The 18,537-nt window shown below is 33.7% G+C and overlaps 1 protein-coding gene and 1 long non-coding RNA gene across 2 annotated transcripts; both read left to right on the top strand.

Annotated features, from left to right (window-relative positions):
* The first annotated feature begins 1,762 nt into the window (after positions 1-1,762).
* On the top strand, positions 1,763-4,041 carry LOC110011973 (uncharacterized). The gene is made up of 2 exons (XR_002287060.2): positions 1,763-2,264; positions 3,869-4,041. It is a non-coding gene; the product is annotated as an uncharacterized LOC110011973 (long non-coding RNA).
* Positions 4,042-7,781: 3,740 nt separating this feature from the next.
* LOC105162119 (thermosome subunit gamma) lies at positions 7,782-17,202 on the top strand. The gene is made up of 5 exons (XM_011080066.3): positions 7,782-8,139; positions 8,254-8,291; positions 11,860-12,130; positions 12,523-12,806; positions 16,607-17,202. Exons 1-5 carry the CDS (start codon positions 7,849-7,851, stop codon positions 17,046-17,048), a joined length of 1,326 nt encoding a protein of 441 aa, XP_011078368.1. The 5' UTR covers positions 7,782-7,848; the 3' UTR covers positions 17,049-17,202.
* Positions 17,203-18,537: the final 1,335 nt, after the last annotated feature.

The following is an 18,537-nucleotide window of genomic DNA, read 5'->3' as shown; positions in this document are numbered from 1 at the left end:
TTCGTAACAATATAATGTAGAGAAAAGTCATTGTACAATAAGTTGGAGAAGGATAAGGCATTTGTGGCTCTCTGGACTTGAGGAAAAATGGGTAGAACTTTTGCAGGGGCGTCTGATCTCTGTTTATGACTTTGACCATTGTCTTGACATGACATATATGAATCTAGACCTCTTTAGAACTGAACATGAACAGGATGAGGCAAGCAGTGAGCAAAGAATCATTGACTTTTCAATGTAAGTGCATCTAGATTCGTTAGTTTGTTTATGTTTTTATTATTAATTTTTTATTTTTAAAATAATAATTAAATTAAAAACATGTTTGTTTATACATATTTTTATTAAAAATACTTTCTTATAATTTTCGTCTCATCGTTACTTTTTTATATAGTTACATTTATGTAAAAAAATTTCAATCATTAATCTTACAAACTAATAATATATTTTCAATTATAATATTTTGACTTAACATCACCAATAATTCTAAATCAATACAAAAATTAACTATCAGTTTTTTGTTTAAATAATAAAATATATTTGATATGTCATCACTAATAATATAAAAGTAGAATATCATCATTGACTAGCGATTCCGAAGGAACTGGAGTTACATCATTATCACATTAAAAATATATTGATTTAGCACTACTAACAACCCCGTTAACTAGTCCAAATATATTCTTATTTTTTCGAGAAAATTAATAGAAAATTTAATACACAAATCTATATTTATATCAATAACAATATCTATTATGTTTCTATATCTATTCTATATCTATATATATCATATTGTTATTATTAGGCTTAAAGGTAATTTTCGTTCCCTAATTTCAGGCCATTCTTGTTTTAGTCTCCTAAGTTACTAGGATTCCATTTTGATCCCGTAAAATTAAAAAAAATCTCAATTTTAGTACAAATTTGGTCGGAAAGTTGAGTCACTTGCCGGAAAAAAGTCACATGCCAGGCATGTGACTTTTTAAATTGGGGCTTGCATTGTGATTGGCTGAAAATTTGAGATTTTTTCAATTTTATGGGACCAAAATGAAACCCTAGTAATTTAGAGGACTAAAACGAGAATGACCTGAAGTTAGAGGACGAAAATTGCCTTTTTAATCCTTATTATTATCATCATCGTCATCATCATCTATAATAAGTATGAAGGAACTTAAAAGTTTCTTTCCTTTTTTGTTCTGCTAAATTAACTATATAATATCATTTTATGAATTATAAAAATATAAAATAATATATTTATTAATTTCTATTGATTATTTTTATATTACATTTATATATTCTTATTAATTACTTTTCATATTATACTCATATTAATTTCTTTTTAATATTATATTCATAATATATTATACTTACAACACTACAAAAAAAATATTTTATCACAATGGTTTTTTTAACGGTGCCCAACTTAAAATTTTGTAACGGCTTTTTAATAATTGGAATGGCTTTTGTAATGGATAGGCGTCTATGGCTATTTTAGGTGTTAAAAAAATATTTGTAACGGCTCATCTTTTGGCTGTTATGAATTGTAACGGACTTTGTACCGGCCAAAAAAGTCATTACAATACTTGACCAAATACAAAAATTGAATTTGGAACTGTTTTTGAAACAATCAATTTGAATTCAATAAATATATTATTGGAACGGTCATTGTAACACATAAGCTTACTGTTATCAATCTTATATTGGTTTTGTGCGATAAATAATTCCAAAAATTGCTTCCGGAGGGACAATTTTCAATGCCTAGTAAGGGGATTTGGACTTGTCCACCTTTCTCATAGCCGGCAGCCGAGTCAAAGATGGTTGGAGTTGGGGAGTTGAGCACATTTCACATTAAGTTGGTGCTTTTTCCCGCGGTTCCTTCCATTACATCCGAACGCGTGTTCTTGGAAACTTCACTCCTCACACACGCACACGCCTTGGACTGGACTCAAAGCTATATATTAACCCTTCTCGATGCTTGAAATAAAGTGACCTCTTTTTAATAGAAAACATTAGGTAAAAGCGTATTTTTTAACCACTTCTTCTTCCTTTCATTTCATCCACTGACAAACAAACAGTACTTTTGTTAGACAATTGCTCGATTTTTTGTTTCTTTTATTCAATCTTATAAGTCGTGATTATGAATTTCATGGGCATGAGGTATTACTTCTCTCTCCCATTCATTGGTTTGATTCTGGTGGCGCTATTCGACTACTCCTACGGACAAGGCGTCGCCCCTACGCCTGCAGCAATTGCTCCTGCTCCTACCAACGATGGTCAGTTTTTATTTATTTATTTAATTTAATTTACTCCATATAATATTATAAATGAATAAATTACTCTTTATAAAAAAAAATAATTTATTCTTTTGTATTTTATTAAAAAAAAAACCAATTTACCCCTTATTTAGGAAGATAAAATTATTACATTTTAAAAAACACAAGAAAATAAATTATTTTTTTTATATTGAATAATTTACTCGTTTGTAATATAATATATGTGGTTTTCGTTTTCCTTGCTTTTTTTTTCTTTTTTTTTTAAACCCCAATAAAGAAATTTAATGAGTTGTTTCTGTCACTTCATTGTGACATGTTTATTTGGGTTAGGTATCAAAAGTCGCGATTGGTTTATTTGAACAATCAGGTTTTTTATTTAATTTTTTTCGGTCCAAATTACACGTCCTCGCCTGAAAAATGATGTTTACTCTTTTTTTAATCAGGAAAAATAGAAATTTGGTAAATTATTTCGGGTATTTGTCTGGATGAGTTAATGTTAGTAAAAGAGAAATATATAATTATAATTAAGATAAATTATATTGACACTTTTGAGTTTAAATTTAATAATATAAATATTTTTTTCTTTTATAAAATTAACAAAATTTTATAGAAACACCAAATGAAATAAATTACATCTTTCTGAGAAAGAAACGATGAATTTTCTATTATAATTATCTTACCCAAAACATCAAATGTATCCTCACATGACCTAAACATGCCCAGTGTCCTTAAGTCATACGGACAGCTCTCAATCTCAATTTAATGACAATTTTATAGGTATTGTCACCAATTCATACGAATAACAAATTTTATAAAATAATAATAATTATTAAAATTATAAAATTCATTATTGTGATAAAGTAAATATCCTTATCACTAATTAAATATATATAATTAGTAATAATATTAGAATTATCACTATCATTAATATTATATTTTTTTTAGTGAAAATTGAATATTTTTTTAATAATTGAACCTTTATATAAACTTATTATTATGAATTAATTCGTCAATGCTAATACAAATTTATAAAAACAAGCCCAAATGTATTTTCACGATGGAAATGCAGTAAAATTCCATCAATAATACCATTCATTAATTAATGTAACTAAAAAAATTATACATTCAGCAATATTAATTATTAAGAAGCAAAGAAATCATGATTAAATAACTAATTAATGAATTCTTTTTACTGAAACTACTTTTTTTTATTTCATGTAATTTAACTCGATGTGATATTTCATTTGAGCAAATTACTCTGCATGAAAAAATACTAGCAATTTACCTCTATGTGTTCTTTATAATAAAACAATTTACTTTTCCGTGAATTGCTTCATTTCAAAAAATACAAGGGGTATATTGTTACATTTTAAAAATATCGACAGGTAAATTATTATTTTTTTTATAAGGGAATAATTTATTCATTTATAATATCCCAGGAGTCTGCTGGTATTTTTTCCTATTTTTTTCATCTCCCTCTAATTTGTTAAGGCTATAAATACTAGAGTATTAATTGAAACTTAAATACGTATAAGCATCTTTTCTAGCATTTTATTGGAAATTGCTAATGACATTTGAATCTAACTGTTGACATGGTCATGCAGGCACAACAATTGATCAAGGGATTGCATACGTTCTTCTCCTCGTTGCGCTGGCGATTACGTATTTAGTCCACTGATTTTTTGTGCTGATACTTTTTGAGATATAAATGTTTACCACATAGTAATTACATTTATTCAATTCTTAGGTAATTTCTGTCCAGTTATTACAGTGAAAATCGTGTAGCATGGCTGTAGCTTCCTTGTAGAGAAAGTTGATTTTTTTTTTTTTTTTTAAGACCAATGAAATATATTCATGCACTGAACAAAATACACGGATAAAATATTTTTTTTAATCCAATAAGACAAGAGTATAATTTCTTTTGATTGCACAATTATGGCAGGTGTCGCTTTTATTCTCATAATTAAAACTCATAATCATGTATTTTTAGTTGTAAAAAGTCATGTGTGGTGTGTTTTTGGGACAAAGGCGTTGTAATTTTGGGACTAAAAAGCTTAAAATCACATTTTTTGGACTAAAAAGACGTAGTTTTGAATTTTATGGGACCAAAAGCGTCATTTACCAAAGTTGTGTTACCAAAATAAATTATGTCTTTGTTTATAGGATTAAAAAGATATTTTTAGTTGGCCCATCAACAGTCGAACTCGCTAGTTGGCCCAATGACTTCCAAAGATCACATCTAGTTCCCAAATCATTCACCCCATACACAATAGACACAAACGTCACATGTATTCATCGAATAAGCACACGACAATGATTAAATTGCAAATTAACATTCAATATCTTAACTTCAATCTCATCACCATCCCATACAAGCGAAATACGATTGCCCGAGCCCAAATAATTCACAAACTAATTCCAACGAGGCAATAAACTAGGCTGAACTTGTGAGGCATTATTAATAGCTACTCTAGTTTCTAATAGACCAATAAACTATAATCTGAACTCCGAAACCAAGTCTCAAAGTGCCACCTGATGGTCTCGGTGATTCAGCCCCCTCACGTTCCAGACAGCTGCATGCATCATGTATCACCTCGTAAGGGGCTGCAATGTTTAGGGTCTCTAGTAGAACACTCTGCAATCTCATCGTAAGCACATCAAACAGATTATAAAGAACAATCTCCTTACATTATCCCTAATTTTCATTTGGTTGCCTCAGAGGTACATCAATTTCGTCTACAAAGTCATCTTTCACCTCCATATTTCTGCTAGGAATAGATCACATCAGGATACAGCGGTCTTCCAATCCCACTAGCCACCGTGCTACGACCCTTATCAGTCCAAAACTCGATCGGCAAGTGGCGCAACTTAATCCAAACGGGCAATTGCGTGTTCTAGTGCTTACGTAATGCCATACTCGGATCCCATTGTTGAAGGACAATCGGTTGACCCTGAAACAGTCAAGGGACACCATCGATCACCTCTTCCATTACTGCCTCCGTCTTGAAATGAAAGAAATATAATCCATTCATAGCCGCAATAACTTCTTTAACCGCTGGTCATACCGAACAAACAAAAGTATTTAATTGATAGAAGTATGATTTTCAGTCAAGGAAATAGCCAACCGTCGTGGTTGCCCACCGTTGTGATCCCTCACTGACCATCTCCAAAGTAGGATGAACAATAATCTCTCCCTTTTGTGTCGATGGGGCTATGTATGTCAATGTTCGTAGAGTAGAATTATTGATCCTACTACAATTTAATCGTTCAATAAATTATGTGGAACATGAGCATGAAGGGGAACATTACCAATATACAAGCCTATCATTGGTGGAGGTATGGGGTCCGAGGGCTCCTATGGAGTCAAATCATTCATGGGCGCCGATAGAGGTATGGGATGATGAAGCTGCACTATAGGAGAAACCCTAGATAGACTTTCCATGTTAGGCAGCAAAACCCTAGGTGATTTCTCCATGGATGGCAGCACAACCCTAATTTATAGCTGCGCAAGAGTGTGCAATATCTCTGCCGCCTGTTCCGACATTGGGAGGCGTGGGATTCTTCGTGCCATACGTGGCCCCGGTGGTGGAGGACGATAAAGAGTCAATTGGTGGGAGAAAATCGGTTTCAATGTATCCATAGTTGATCTAGAAGACCGATTAACATTGTCATCACCAAACTTGGTTGCCCATCTTGCTTTCAAATCATTGAGTGCCGCCATGGAAGTCTCATCACCATCATCAATAACTCGATTTGCAAGAGATAAAAATTCTAAAACATTGAACTCGTTTTTAATGCGTGCTGCTATATCCTCATTCACCGGCTATCATCTGTGGTGTCATCACTACTGCCATCAAGGCCTGCCGCCACTGTAAAACTACCAGTATTAGGGTTAACATGAGGAGTAGTGTGTGAACTGTGCGAGAGAGAAGAGAGAGAATTTGGAGAGAACATTTTTTCATATGCTACATCTTGGAGATTGGATTTTAAAAGTAAGTGGATAACTGACTTTTGGTCAAGTAAAAGATTGTTTGAATGGGTAATGAGTAAGCCAGTTGTTGGCCCCTATCATCTATTGATAGAGAACACTCTTATTCAATGTAGTGCTAATACTATGAACCCAATAAGTTGTCATTTAGCATACCTTTATTCTGCTTGCTACCACATACTTGATATGTCACGACAAGCCCCACAAACCACATTATAACTAATGAGGTAGGGTTGCGTATTGGATTACTGCCTTGAAACTAGCTTTTGGGGATTAGGCCTGACACATTCAAAGTTGATAACCTCGAGGATATGGTATCGAGGGTTCTATATAGATTTGCACTAGGTAAAGTATTCATTAAGATGGGTATCACGTTTCATTAACAACAGACACAAGATGTCTATACATTCTTAGTAGTGGGCATGGATTGTCAAGTTGACTGAACTGACTCGCGAGGAATCATCGTATGACAGTCTGTGGGACTTGGTTGGTATGATTGTTACTCCTTAGCTCTAACAATTAGGATTTAGTCCTTAAGCTTGAGGATCCATAGCAGTCGCATATATGTGATGGATGTATTAGAGTCTGACAAAAAAAGATTGTATTTTGACGTGGTTATTGTAAATCTTGTCCACTGCAGTCAGAACATGTAATGAAGATGGTGAGTTTCAAGATAGAATTCATCACCTATCGTTGAATGATAACGAGATCTCCTATGCTCTCTAAGGCGTGTTAGACTCTTGAAAGTCTGTGGGCATGGCTAACGATCAAGGAGGAAAGGTTTCTTGGGTTGATCAATGTAATAACACTGTTAGAGTTCATAAGCATAGTTGTCTAGTTGAATATTGGAATCGATAACCAATTTCATCCCTTAAACTAAAATCGGGAGATAGCAGATGGAAAGATCGTACCTGTGTGTACTCAGAACCCTATAGTTTCACTTAATATTCACTATTCTCTAGTGTCATGGACTGTTGCTAAATGACCAACCATGGTAACGGTGCTTTTGGAGTAATGGTTACTCAGAAGCATTTAATAAAATTAAATTAAATTAATCTAGTACAAATCATTTACCAATTAAATTGTTTTTAACATTAATCCAAGTATAGTTTGAAGATGAACCTAAAGGACCACACATGAATCCCTATCAAGGTGGGAGAATTAGTTATGGAATTAATTCTTAAAAATTATAATTAATTTAAAGAGTTTAAATTAATCAGTTTGTGTAAGTAAATAATACGATTATTTACGTAGAGATCCCATTTGATAGAAAATTCAAGAATTTAATTGATGAAATTAATTAAATTTGGGCTACATTCAATTAAATTAATTGAATTAATTTACATTGAGTTGGACTTATTAATTGTTCAATTAATTAAAGGTCTTGGGCTTGTTTTAAATTTATATTTAGATAGAACGATACCCACACTTTGACAATCATAGCTCCTATCAGATGCCCCGAAAACCCGATTATGGCTTCAAACGGTCGTATTTTCCTCTTTATTGAAAAAATAAATATAGAAAAATGGCTAAAAAAAATCTGAGTGACTTAAACACTCTCACAACCTCTCTATCCACGACGAAATTCAGAAAGCTATGGTTCATAGTTCTCTGGCGATAACATACCCAAAATTGTCATGCTCGTTTTCATCTACTTCCACCTCCGACTCCCACCGCTCCTGCTTCTCCTTAGCGACCACAAGACTCAGGCGTTCAAGATTTAGGATTTTGTCCAAGATTGATGATGGATCTCCGGATCAGTTTTTGCAGAACAATTCCATTGCTGATTTCATGAGGTTCAAGAGGAGCAACCATGACGAGTTGCAGACTGCTGTTGTGAGCTACCGCAAGAAGTTCCCTTGGTCCCTTCTTCAACCCTTTCTGCAGGTAATGATTCGATTTTTATGATTTGTTTTTGGGTTTATAAAGGAGTAGTTTATTCTCTTCTTCTTCTTTATCTAGGGTTGGTGAGTGGTTTTCTTGTTTTTGTTGCCTGTGTAGGTGGACTTGGTTTCGACGATTCATATTGCCGACAAGGAGTAAGCTTTTCGGAGGATTTTTGTTTGAAAATTGATTGCCCTTCCTTATTTTGCCCGATATGCATCTGTTTGGACTTGGAGATTAAAAGGCATCTTTTTGTGTGATGCATTGTCATAAATGATCTGTGATATATATGCATTGAGTGAAGAAAAAAGGGAAGCAATCATCATGAATTTGAAGTCCTTCAAACCAAGTTAAAGAGGAGATGAGGCGACTAAGCCCGAGCTGTTTTAACTGTTAGGAATTGCATGATCGAGGCCTTAGTTTATACAATGCTACATATTATAGTGAGCAGATTTTCTTCTTGATTATCATGCAAGGGCTTGAGTGAAGATTGTAGTTCTGTTTGGTACCTGTTGACACAGTTATTTAGTTGTGCTGTCCTTTGATAGTTGTGGCGGCAGTGGCTCAGATCAAATTTCAGCATGAGTATATAGACTTGATACTATTATGCATGAGGAAAAGACAGTTATGGTGAAATATTTTGCTTACGTAAATATTATAAAACCCGCAACTAACTTCATTGATATTTTTTGAACAATCAGCTCGTAGCTTAGTACGCCCTTCATGTTATTTCATTCTAGTATGATACAGTTTAATAGCTAGGTCATGGAACTCTTCATGGCATAGTAATACTATGGATTTTATTCCTCTGCTCCAATTTGGACGCAGCATTAAGATTTCAGTGGTAGGCTGTTCATCATTCTCTTCTCTTCTCTTCTCTATGTATTAGCTTGTCTGCTTGCGCATGTGAACACCATCTCTCTTTCTTTTCAGATTTGACTCAAATTCCAATTTGTTATAGTCTAGAAAATTATATATTGATTTGAGTCTCATTGTGTTTGCCAAATTAGTCATATTGTTTGTAATGTTGTTCAGTATCGTCTTTATTGTCTTAAACCTGCTTTAGTATGTCGTATTCATCATGTTCGCATGTTTTCTTGCTTTTATCATGCTGAAATGTTTTTTCATTTTGAGATTATTTCTGCAAGTATTTTCAGAAGCCAACACCTCTCTTCAACAAGAGTTTTAACACCTAAATCCCATTTTTGTAGAAGGTTCCATTTTCAGAAACCGATTCTTAATATAAATTTGAAAGCAAGTGACCAAATCGTGTAATTTCAAGGGAAGTGTTAAATTTACCTATGGAGTCAATTCCTAGATTCTTGCAACCCTCTCTTATAAACAAATTTTCATTTTTTTTGGTAAGAGTTAAATGAAAGGAAGAGGGAATTTTACAGCATTTTCATAAAACATTTTCTGAAACTATAAGCAGAAGTTAATCTAGATTACCCTAGTGATTCCTTTTATTCAGTTTGTTACACTATTGTTCTATTTCTGATTGATAACAAAAATATATGTATTTATACAAAACACTTGTACAAGTCTGAAGTTCCTATTGCAAGAATAGGTCAGCACCACACTGCTCCTACCAAGTTGACTACATTCTTCTATTTCTCTTCCTGGAGTTTTGCTGTATGAATTTTGCTTCATGCTACTGTAGGTGCTGAAAATGAATCTAGTTGGCTTGATAGATCACATTGGGACTTTTGTTGGTCAACGTCAAGCTCTTTTGCCTCTTTTTTGTGAGTTTTTCCTATTTTTTAAAAACTTATTTAATATAATGTAACAAGATTTTTATTTTTCTTCGTTAATATCAATTTCCATTGTATTCTCATTTTCCGTCCAATCTGAAATGTTTTATATATACAATCGCTTATATCTTTTCATAATTCAGTCCAAAATGTTTTTTCGGGAATGAAATTAAAACATCCACATTCTTAAAGTTAATAATTTTTCATACTTATCTAGTGAATATTTATATATATTTTACCAGTATATATATGTGTGTATAATCCTTGTAAACTTGTGATTAACTTATTCTATGTCTTAGTTCAAACAGAGAATTTTATCCTGACAATTATTTGTATGATTTACAACAACAATTAATGGAAGTTTTTCATATTTATTTCCTTTTAATTTAATTCATATATAACTGTATGAAGCTACCTATTGCGAATATGATTTGATCCATATTTCTAAATCTTTCCCAAGTTTATTGCCATTTATAAACTGATAATATTTTTATTTCTTTTATCAAGCAAACAAATTATGAGTTAAATGAATGGCCTCATCCGTTTATCCTTTTTAAATCTTTTGAACAATTACTTATAAAAAGCATATTAATATCTAGATTCATTTCCATTGTGGATCTAGTTCTTGGAGTTATCTTGCTTGTTGATATAAAACTAAGAATTCCCTTTTAAATTGAAGTCAAAATAAAAAGTTCTATTGTCAAACTAATTCCTTTATATATATTTTTGAAAAGGATTTTGATTTTTTGAAATCATTTTCTAATTCAAATTCTAATTTATGTACTTTTTGCATGACTGAGCTTCAGCTTGAGTTCAAGCCATTCAAAAAGAACTCGTGGAGCTTGAGCTCAAAATTAAATGCTGGGCAACTGCATTCAAGTTTTTCGAGCTCGAGCAGTTTGCACCCTTATGCTACCCCCAAACCCTTGAGATATGAGGCTACATGAAAAATTCTACCATGTGATGAAGTCGGGACAGCGGAAGTATTTCAAAAAAATGAAAATGAACATACAGCATTCGTCTTTCTATATGATAATTTGACTTTTAAGTGCCGCTTAATGTCAAGGGGATGTTGGAGTTTTATTATCATTTGAAAGTGCTAGTAAGCTGGTCATATTTGAAATGCCTTGGTCACTCTGGATCTGTAGCACCTTGTCTGACCTGTGGTCTCTCCCTTGATCAGCAAATGGAACTGTATATATATGTGCACACATGGAAAGCATTTCCTATTTCAAGAATGCATCATTGCATGGCAAGATTTTTGTGTGTTTTTTTAACTGGAGCCTAGAGGGACCGACATCAAGCTTTTCTGTTATAGGACTCACTAACTGGGTCTGATGATGGATATCATTTGTGCTATTAATACAATGTATTAGCTATATGCAATAATCTTGCTATGTCGAGGACTATATGCATTTGTTTAAGTATTTTTTTCTGTTTGCATTCTCTTTTCCTGTGTTTCTCCTGAGTTACAAAATGCTTAAGATTTTGTTGCTGGGAACTGAGCCTTTGTTTCATTTGGTTTTATATTGATGATGTTAAGCTGATTAGAACAAGGACATGAAGATGGTTGAAGCTTCGTGGAAAATTTTTCTGCGACTTTTTTGCTATATATTTCTCTATTCATGTATAGATTTTATATTAATGAAAAATAACTTCTCACTAGCTATTGTAGCATGTGGTGAATTTAAGGTGAAGTATTGTTTTCAAGGTGCTTCACATCAGAAGAAAAACCCCTTGCTGGCAAACTGCATGGTCATAAGCATATTCCAAGGACTCATTTTGGCAGTGTAGTTAAAATGTCCAAATTTTCACTTCTCATTGTCTGTTTTACTCGGAAATTGGAACAAGAAAGAATGAAAAAGTGGTGTCGGTGAAAGATGGGAGCTGTGTGTTAATTGTACTTTGATCTTCTTGCTAATGCACCTGCTTATTACCTGCTAGAAAAGGTCTGAGGGGCATGTCTTTGCAGGTACTTCACTACACTGCAAAAAGTACTTGAGCCATATGATTGTGTTCTTTATGAGATGGTTGCTAGCAGAGAAAGTTTAGAAAACAGAAGAAACCCTGAGGCTAGAAAGAAACTTAAGGGCTCATATTTACGAGGATTTAATGTACTTGGATGCATTCAGCGGCAGATGGCTAAACTGCTTATGCTCGATTTTCAGCTAGATTGTCTTGATTACCAGGCTGAAAACTGGTACCATGCAGATCTTGACTTTGAAACTTTCAAATTACTTCAGGTACCGTTGCACCATGGTAGCCTAGGTAATTTATTTTGCTCGAGGCATATTTTTATTTAATATATTGAAATATTAAAAGACAATGATGTGACAACATAACTGCAGTAAATGGAAATAACAATAGTTGGAAAGATAACAACAAAGGCTACTGCTTACTAACCCTTTTATCAAGTTTTAATTGCTGATTTCCCCATATATTTGGTTCCTTCTCTAAAGTTGACAAGATTGACATGTTCTCTTTAGATAATTTGGCTAGTTAAATGATGGTTCAGAAAAATTTACTGTAACTGCTATGAGTTTCAACAGCAGTTTCTGCTGGTTTTATTTTCTGTCTTCACAAAATAAATGTTTTCATCTGCTGATTCCAAAATCTGTTACCTGATCCATTTCAGCTGGAAAAGGGTGAGAGCTTCTTCACATTTGCCAGAGATATGACACTTAGATCCACTAAAGCCATAGTGCAGCCTACACCTGTTCGAGAGGATCTTGGTCCTTGGAGATCCAAACTTTTATGGGCCTCCCGTGTTGTACCAATGCCCCTTGTTGGTCTTCTCATCATTGGAAGTGTTTGCGCAGATGTGGGAACTCAAGCCGAATTTCCTGAATTGGAAGCCTTGTCCAGGCTTGACTTTGGTGCGGCAATGAAAGTTTTTCTAGCAAAGAGGCTAACATCTGAGTAAGTGCTAAAATGTGTAAAACTGAGTTGCTTTTTTGTTTTTCTCTTTTGGTGATTATCCTGAATGTTTCTAGTTCCTAGTTTATAGATTATTAATTTTTTGCGCAGGTTTATACATCTTATCTAAGTTGCTGCATGTCTCATTTGTGAATAAAATTATGCGAACCTTCCTTACTTGTATCAGCATTCAACAATTTTACTGTAGCAATCACTTAACTATTAACCTGTCTTGATTCCACATTGTTTCTTTCTTCGTGTGTTGAGAATATAGATCAGAGAATTACTGGATAAATAAATCACAACAATCAGACCCAAAAGTAGGCTTCCATTTTACCTAGTATACTTGTTCAAAAGGGCTTTTGAATTTTAAAACCGAAAGAACAGATGGACAGAGCTGACTGAAAGTTATCTTATGCTTAAGTTGCATGGGGTCTGACTCCTTGTTGATATCCTTCTGCTTCCTGGCTGAGCTCAACATGTTGATATTGATTATCTTGAGAGCTGCTTTAGTGATTTAGGAAATGAAAATTGGTGGGTTGAATCTAGAGGAAGAAAAAGTCAGGTTTAATGGAATGTAGATGAAGTGTATCAGAGGATCACTTCAAGTAGCGTTTGGATTAAGGATTTGCATTTAGCGAAGGGATCTTTTAAATTAATCATAGCGACTAAGGGTTCCCAACAAAAGCAGAGATAAGAAGTAAATCTTTAAAAAAATAGAAAGACCTAAGGTCTGAGTTGCTTATTTCTTGTAACACACGACTTGAGCATCATAAAAGAGTGATTATATAATGAGGGTTTTATAACTACTTAGGTTAATTGTGGATGGCTTTCGAAGCCTTTTTTTGCTAACTTTTTCCCTCTCAGAATTTGTTTTTCTTTGATGGTTTTGGTCCGTTATAATTCCTTAGTTCAAAATAAATCACTGTTTGAGTTTTGGATTGTTGATGAATTATTGTTTACAAGCTTTGTATATGATGATTTGATCAAATGAGAACCTCTCAGAAGCATCACTCTTTGATGTTGTGAAGTTCTAAGAGCAACTTCGGATGCTTCTTTCTCTTAAATCCTCTGAGACTTTCTCAGATATGGAAACATAAAAACAAGATTAAGTTGAGTCGATATCGAGTCCCTTGGTTTCACATGCTTGCACAAAACATCCTTTCATGTGGTAAGTTTAATAAAAAGGTGAAGTAGCTGTCATTTTCTTTGACCTTGATATGAAAAATGTTGCCACTCTTGACATAATTGTCGTTCTGCGAAACAGTTGTAATTTCAGATTGTTGAGGAACAGATAAGAGAAGAATGAGAAGGTTATTCACCAGAGTTTTATGTCAGTCAAGCGATTTTTTCTGCCAACAATGGCAAACTGATAGAAGAAGGAATATCACAAGTCTTTGAACCAGAAGGGCTTTCACTGTCCAGAAGAAGAAACTCGTAAATAGGAAAATTCAATGGTGCTGTTTGGTTGAGCTAGGGAGAAATGTTGGTCAGAATTAGGTGATGCTGGACACAAAAGCAAAATACTTGGAACAGCAATAGTCCATGTCTGGCTAAACAAAGATTGTAAGAATTTGAATATGAAATGAAGCAGTATTTATCTTAATCTACTAATGAAGTAAGACTATAAAGAATGATAAAGTAATCCACCGTGCGCAATAGAAAACCTAGCCTAAGCTGAGAAATGCAACAAACTGCTAAACTGGGATGATGAAGAGGGGAGAGACAAATACTAAGAACCAAGAATTATTTTCAACATAGTATAAATAGGCTACATAAAAGTGATGGAATCAGACACTTATGACATGCAAAAAGATATGTAAGGTCAAGATACCAAAATCTGATTTATCTTGTTCTATTTTTCACATTCTGATAACCTTTTAGAAGTCCTCGCCGTATAAATGCAATGGTGAAGACATGGTGCCCTGGAAATGCAAGGGCCTTGACCAGATGACCAAGGAGTAACAGTGAGCTGGCCAGCAAATGTGGACACAGGTACTGAGCAAGCAGTGGCTGAACCAGGATTTACATATTTTGGTGACTAGTTAAATGGTTGAAAAACTTTCTGTATAGTTTAATGTAAACAAGTTATACTCACACATAAAACAAGTAAAAGGATAAACTAGTCTCAGCTCAACTAAAGTGTCTAAAAAAATGAATAAGAGAAAATCTTGATGTTATGTATATGATTATAGAAAATTATAGCAATTTCATAGATTTTAATAAAATAATAGAAAACTAGAATTATTAATATGGTGTTAGAAATTAGACAAGGAATAAAATAAGTGTCAAATGAAGCTGACAGAATCTAAGATTAACTGCCCTTTCATTTACTTAAGCTAGTTTTAATATTTTTATTGCGCCTCGTAAAAGCCAATTTTCTTCTCTTCTCACTATTGGTCTCTCTTCCTTTTCCTGGTGCTTCCTGTTTCTCTTCCTTTTAACATTTACCTTTTCTTCTAATACTGAATATCATTCTTAAAAATTTAACTCACATGACCTTAAACACTAAGATCAAGATTTAAATGCTATAATTGTGGACTTAGGGTGGATGAATGGTCCTGCCCAGACCCTCTGCTTGCATCACTTTTAGCACGCAACAACCTAGAAATTACTTTAGTTGGTAATTCCTGAGATGTAAAAGAGATGCTCCATACCAAGTTTCAGGTTTGCTAGGCTCAATGGTTACTTTTTGAGGATTTTATTTCTCGAATATTGTGAGGTTAATATCTCATTAGTCGAGAATCTGGTAGATTTTAACCTTGGAGTAGCTTATGGCTATGTTGTGAGCTTCAGTGTAGGTCATACCTGGTCTTTCAAAGTTGGAATGCGAAATGTGAATACATAATAATTTTTGGGTTTTATATTGTCTACCCTCTTTGATCGGCTTTTGTTTGCCAAGTCTACTGCGGGAATACTTGGCCAGCCTTCTTCATGTGCCTGTTGGACAGTTGTGGGCATTATCCAAACAGTACCATGCTGTCTTTGGAAACTAAATTATGATTCTAGTGTCTGAAAGGAGGTCTTAGAGTTATCATTGGAGTTAGAGGAACCCTTTGGCGGTTAGATTCTGGCAGCAGTGTCATTGGGGTTAAATTATGTGTGTCAAGTGGCCATCAAAGACACACTGTGACAGACCCTAATTGCGGATGATGTATGGGCAATAACCTGGCTTGTTAATATTGCCTCTAAAAGCACACAACATGGTCGACGGAACCTTGATGATCATGGTGAGTGCGTTGGCACTGGCTATCTCAGTGGTTTTATGGGTGTTCATGCTAGCAAGTCGAACTCCTATGTGAAACAGACCTTTTTTATAGAACTTGAGATCAACCCTAGCTTATTCTAGACTGAGTTTAAGATGGGATCTTAAGCTTAAGCATATTGAATTGATATATTCAGCATGCAAATAGGACATAGCTAGACAAATCTTGTCTGCTATATAAATTTAAGTGATCAACATGGACCGCATGCATTCGAGAGCAAGAGGTGGAAGGTCAACTTAGTTTCTTGATCAAGTTCAGAAGGATTTATTGGTATGAACTCTTAAAAATAGAAGTAATACACAAGCTAAGAAATAAAATGGAAGTCTTCAGCAGGCGCTTCTATTGTTACTTTTCTAGATACTTAAATATCAGAAACCATGTGCCTTGTTACAGTCATGAGAAATAAAATGAATATTTGTCTCAAACAGAAAAGCATTTATTTTCTTAAGATGTGGATGTGTCTCAATAGAATACCATTGTTCTTCTCCATTTATCTCTCTTTCCGAATGTACTTGAAACCATTGTTGCTGTTCTTAGGTTCACACAGTTGACAGCTGATGTGGAAGAGAAATCTGTTATTATTGGTGAAAGAAACCGAGCAGCTACTGAAGCGTTACATCGAGCAATTGATGATGGGAACAATAAGATTGCTATATTATATGGGGGTGGGCACATGCCAGATTTGGGACGCCGTCTGAGAGAGGAATTTGATCTCGTTCCCTCCCAGGTACAGTGGATAACAGCATGGTCCATCAGAAACAAGAATCTTACAAGTAGTTCTTTTCCTTTCCTAAAACAATTAGCCCAAGTCTTCGGCTGGCCCTTAAACCGGTATCAAACTCTTGCACTGCTGATCTTCTCTTCAATCCTTGCACTGGATCTCTGGTTTTGGGAACTATTTTTTGGTACCACTGTAAATTGGGTTTCCAATGTGGCCTCACACTTATTTCTTTATGTTGATAGCACTCAGCCAATGTGATTAAGTATGCTAGTAGCAAAGCATGTCTTGTACATATTGTATTATCTCCCATGGATTGAAAATTGTTCTTAATAGTCTGTGGGACTGTTTATCGTTGAAGGGCACATGCCCTTAATGAATGAGATAAATCTTCTAGGCAGGTTCCTGCTATGCATCTTTTATTGTACTTATAGAGATCTTCGACCCTCTCCTACGTTTTTCCAGGGCCTTTCTTTCGATGATGTTGTTCCTTTCTTATATGCTTCCCATAGTGGACAGCAATTTTAAAATGAAATTTTATCATTTTAGATATTTTCCAACAATTTGAAGTCCTCAGAGGTAGATTTATGAGATTCTCTCTGTCTGACATTGTATAAATTTGAGAAAATGTTACAGAAAATACATATAGAAGATATAACGTTGTGTAAGAATTAGTTTTGATAAATCATAAATATAAATAAGAAAATCACTAGTCTAATTTTAACATTTAAAACTATATATGTCAAACATGTACAAATAGTTCTAGAGAAATCATCCTCTAGCTTCTAATATCTTGACAACACAATTTGCTTTTATATCAATTCCACTTACGACTGATAATGTGTTGCTTGGGTTTGAATTGAATCATCAGTCAAGAGGGAGCTATGTGGCCTTCAAATTTGACATGCAAAGCTTATACCGAGTTGGATCGATCTTTCTTATGCATGTTCGTCTTCATTAGGATTTTGTTGGTTTTTTTTATTGATCTTATTATGATGCTTGTGACTACTGTTTCATATTTACTTACATTAAATTGTTCTCAATCCAGTTTCTTTTTGCCGCAACGTGGGATGCGCCAGGGTGATCCCTTGTCACCTTATTTATTTATTTGTGCCGAGTTATTTTCATGTTTGTTATAGGAAGTCGAACTTAGGGGATGTTTGATGGGGATGGTAGTACCTCAACATGCACCACGTATTTCTCATTTGCTATTTGCGGATGGCACGCTGGTGTTTTGTGGAGCTAAGGTGAGGCAACTTGATGAGATTCAAGAATTCTTGCACTATATGCATAGACATTGGGATAGGTTATAAAGCTTAGCTTGTGGAGCTAAAGTGAGGCAACTTGATGAGATTCAAGAATTCTCGCACTATGATTTCACTTATTCGACTTAATTTTATTTTAAACACATTTTTACTTTTACAACAATACTAATATTTCAAAATGTAGTTTTTTCTATGATTTTTTTATATAATTCAATATTTAAGTTTTATAATTGCTATATTTTATTATCTGATAATATCCTCATATCTACAAAAAATATAAATTAAATTTCTGTGATTAATTAATAAAAAAATATTTTTTTGGCAATCATATATGTAAGTTTATTTATTGTGTATGAATGAATAATTGTATTACTTAGTGAGAGTATTATTAAATTAAAACCTATTTTTTTAAATCATATTCAATATTATAATAATATAAATGATAAATAATTATAAAAATTAAATAAAAGACATATAATAATTGA

This window comes from Sesamum indicum, linkage group LG5 (assembly GCF_026168435.1).
Source record: "Sesamum indicum cultivar Baizhima isolate 11 linkage group LG5, ASM2616843v1, whole genome shotgun sequence".
Classification (NCBI taxonomy): Eukaryota; Viridiplantae; Streptophyta; class Magnoliopsida; order Lamiales; family Pedaliaceae; genus Sesamum; species Sesamum indicum.
Note: the sequence above shows the minus strand (reverse complement) of the source record. Positions and strands in the feature narration are given on the sequence as shown.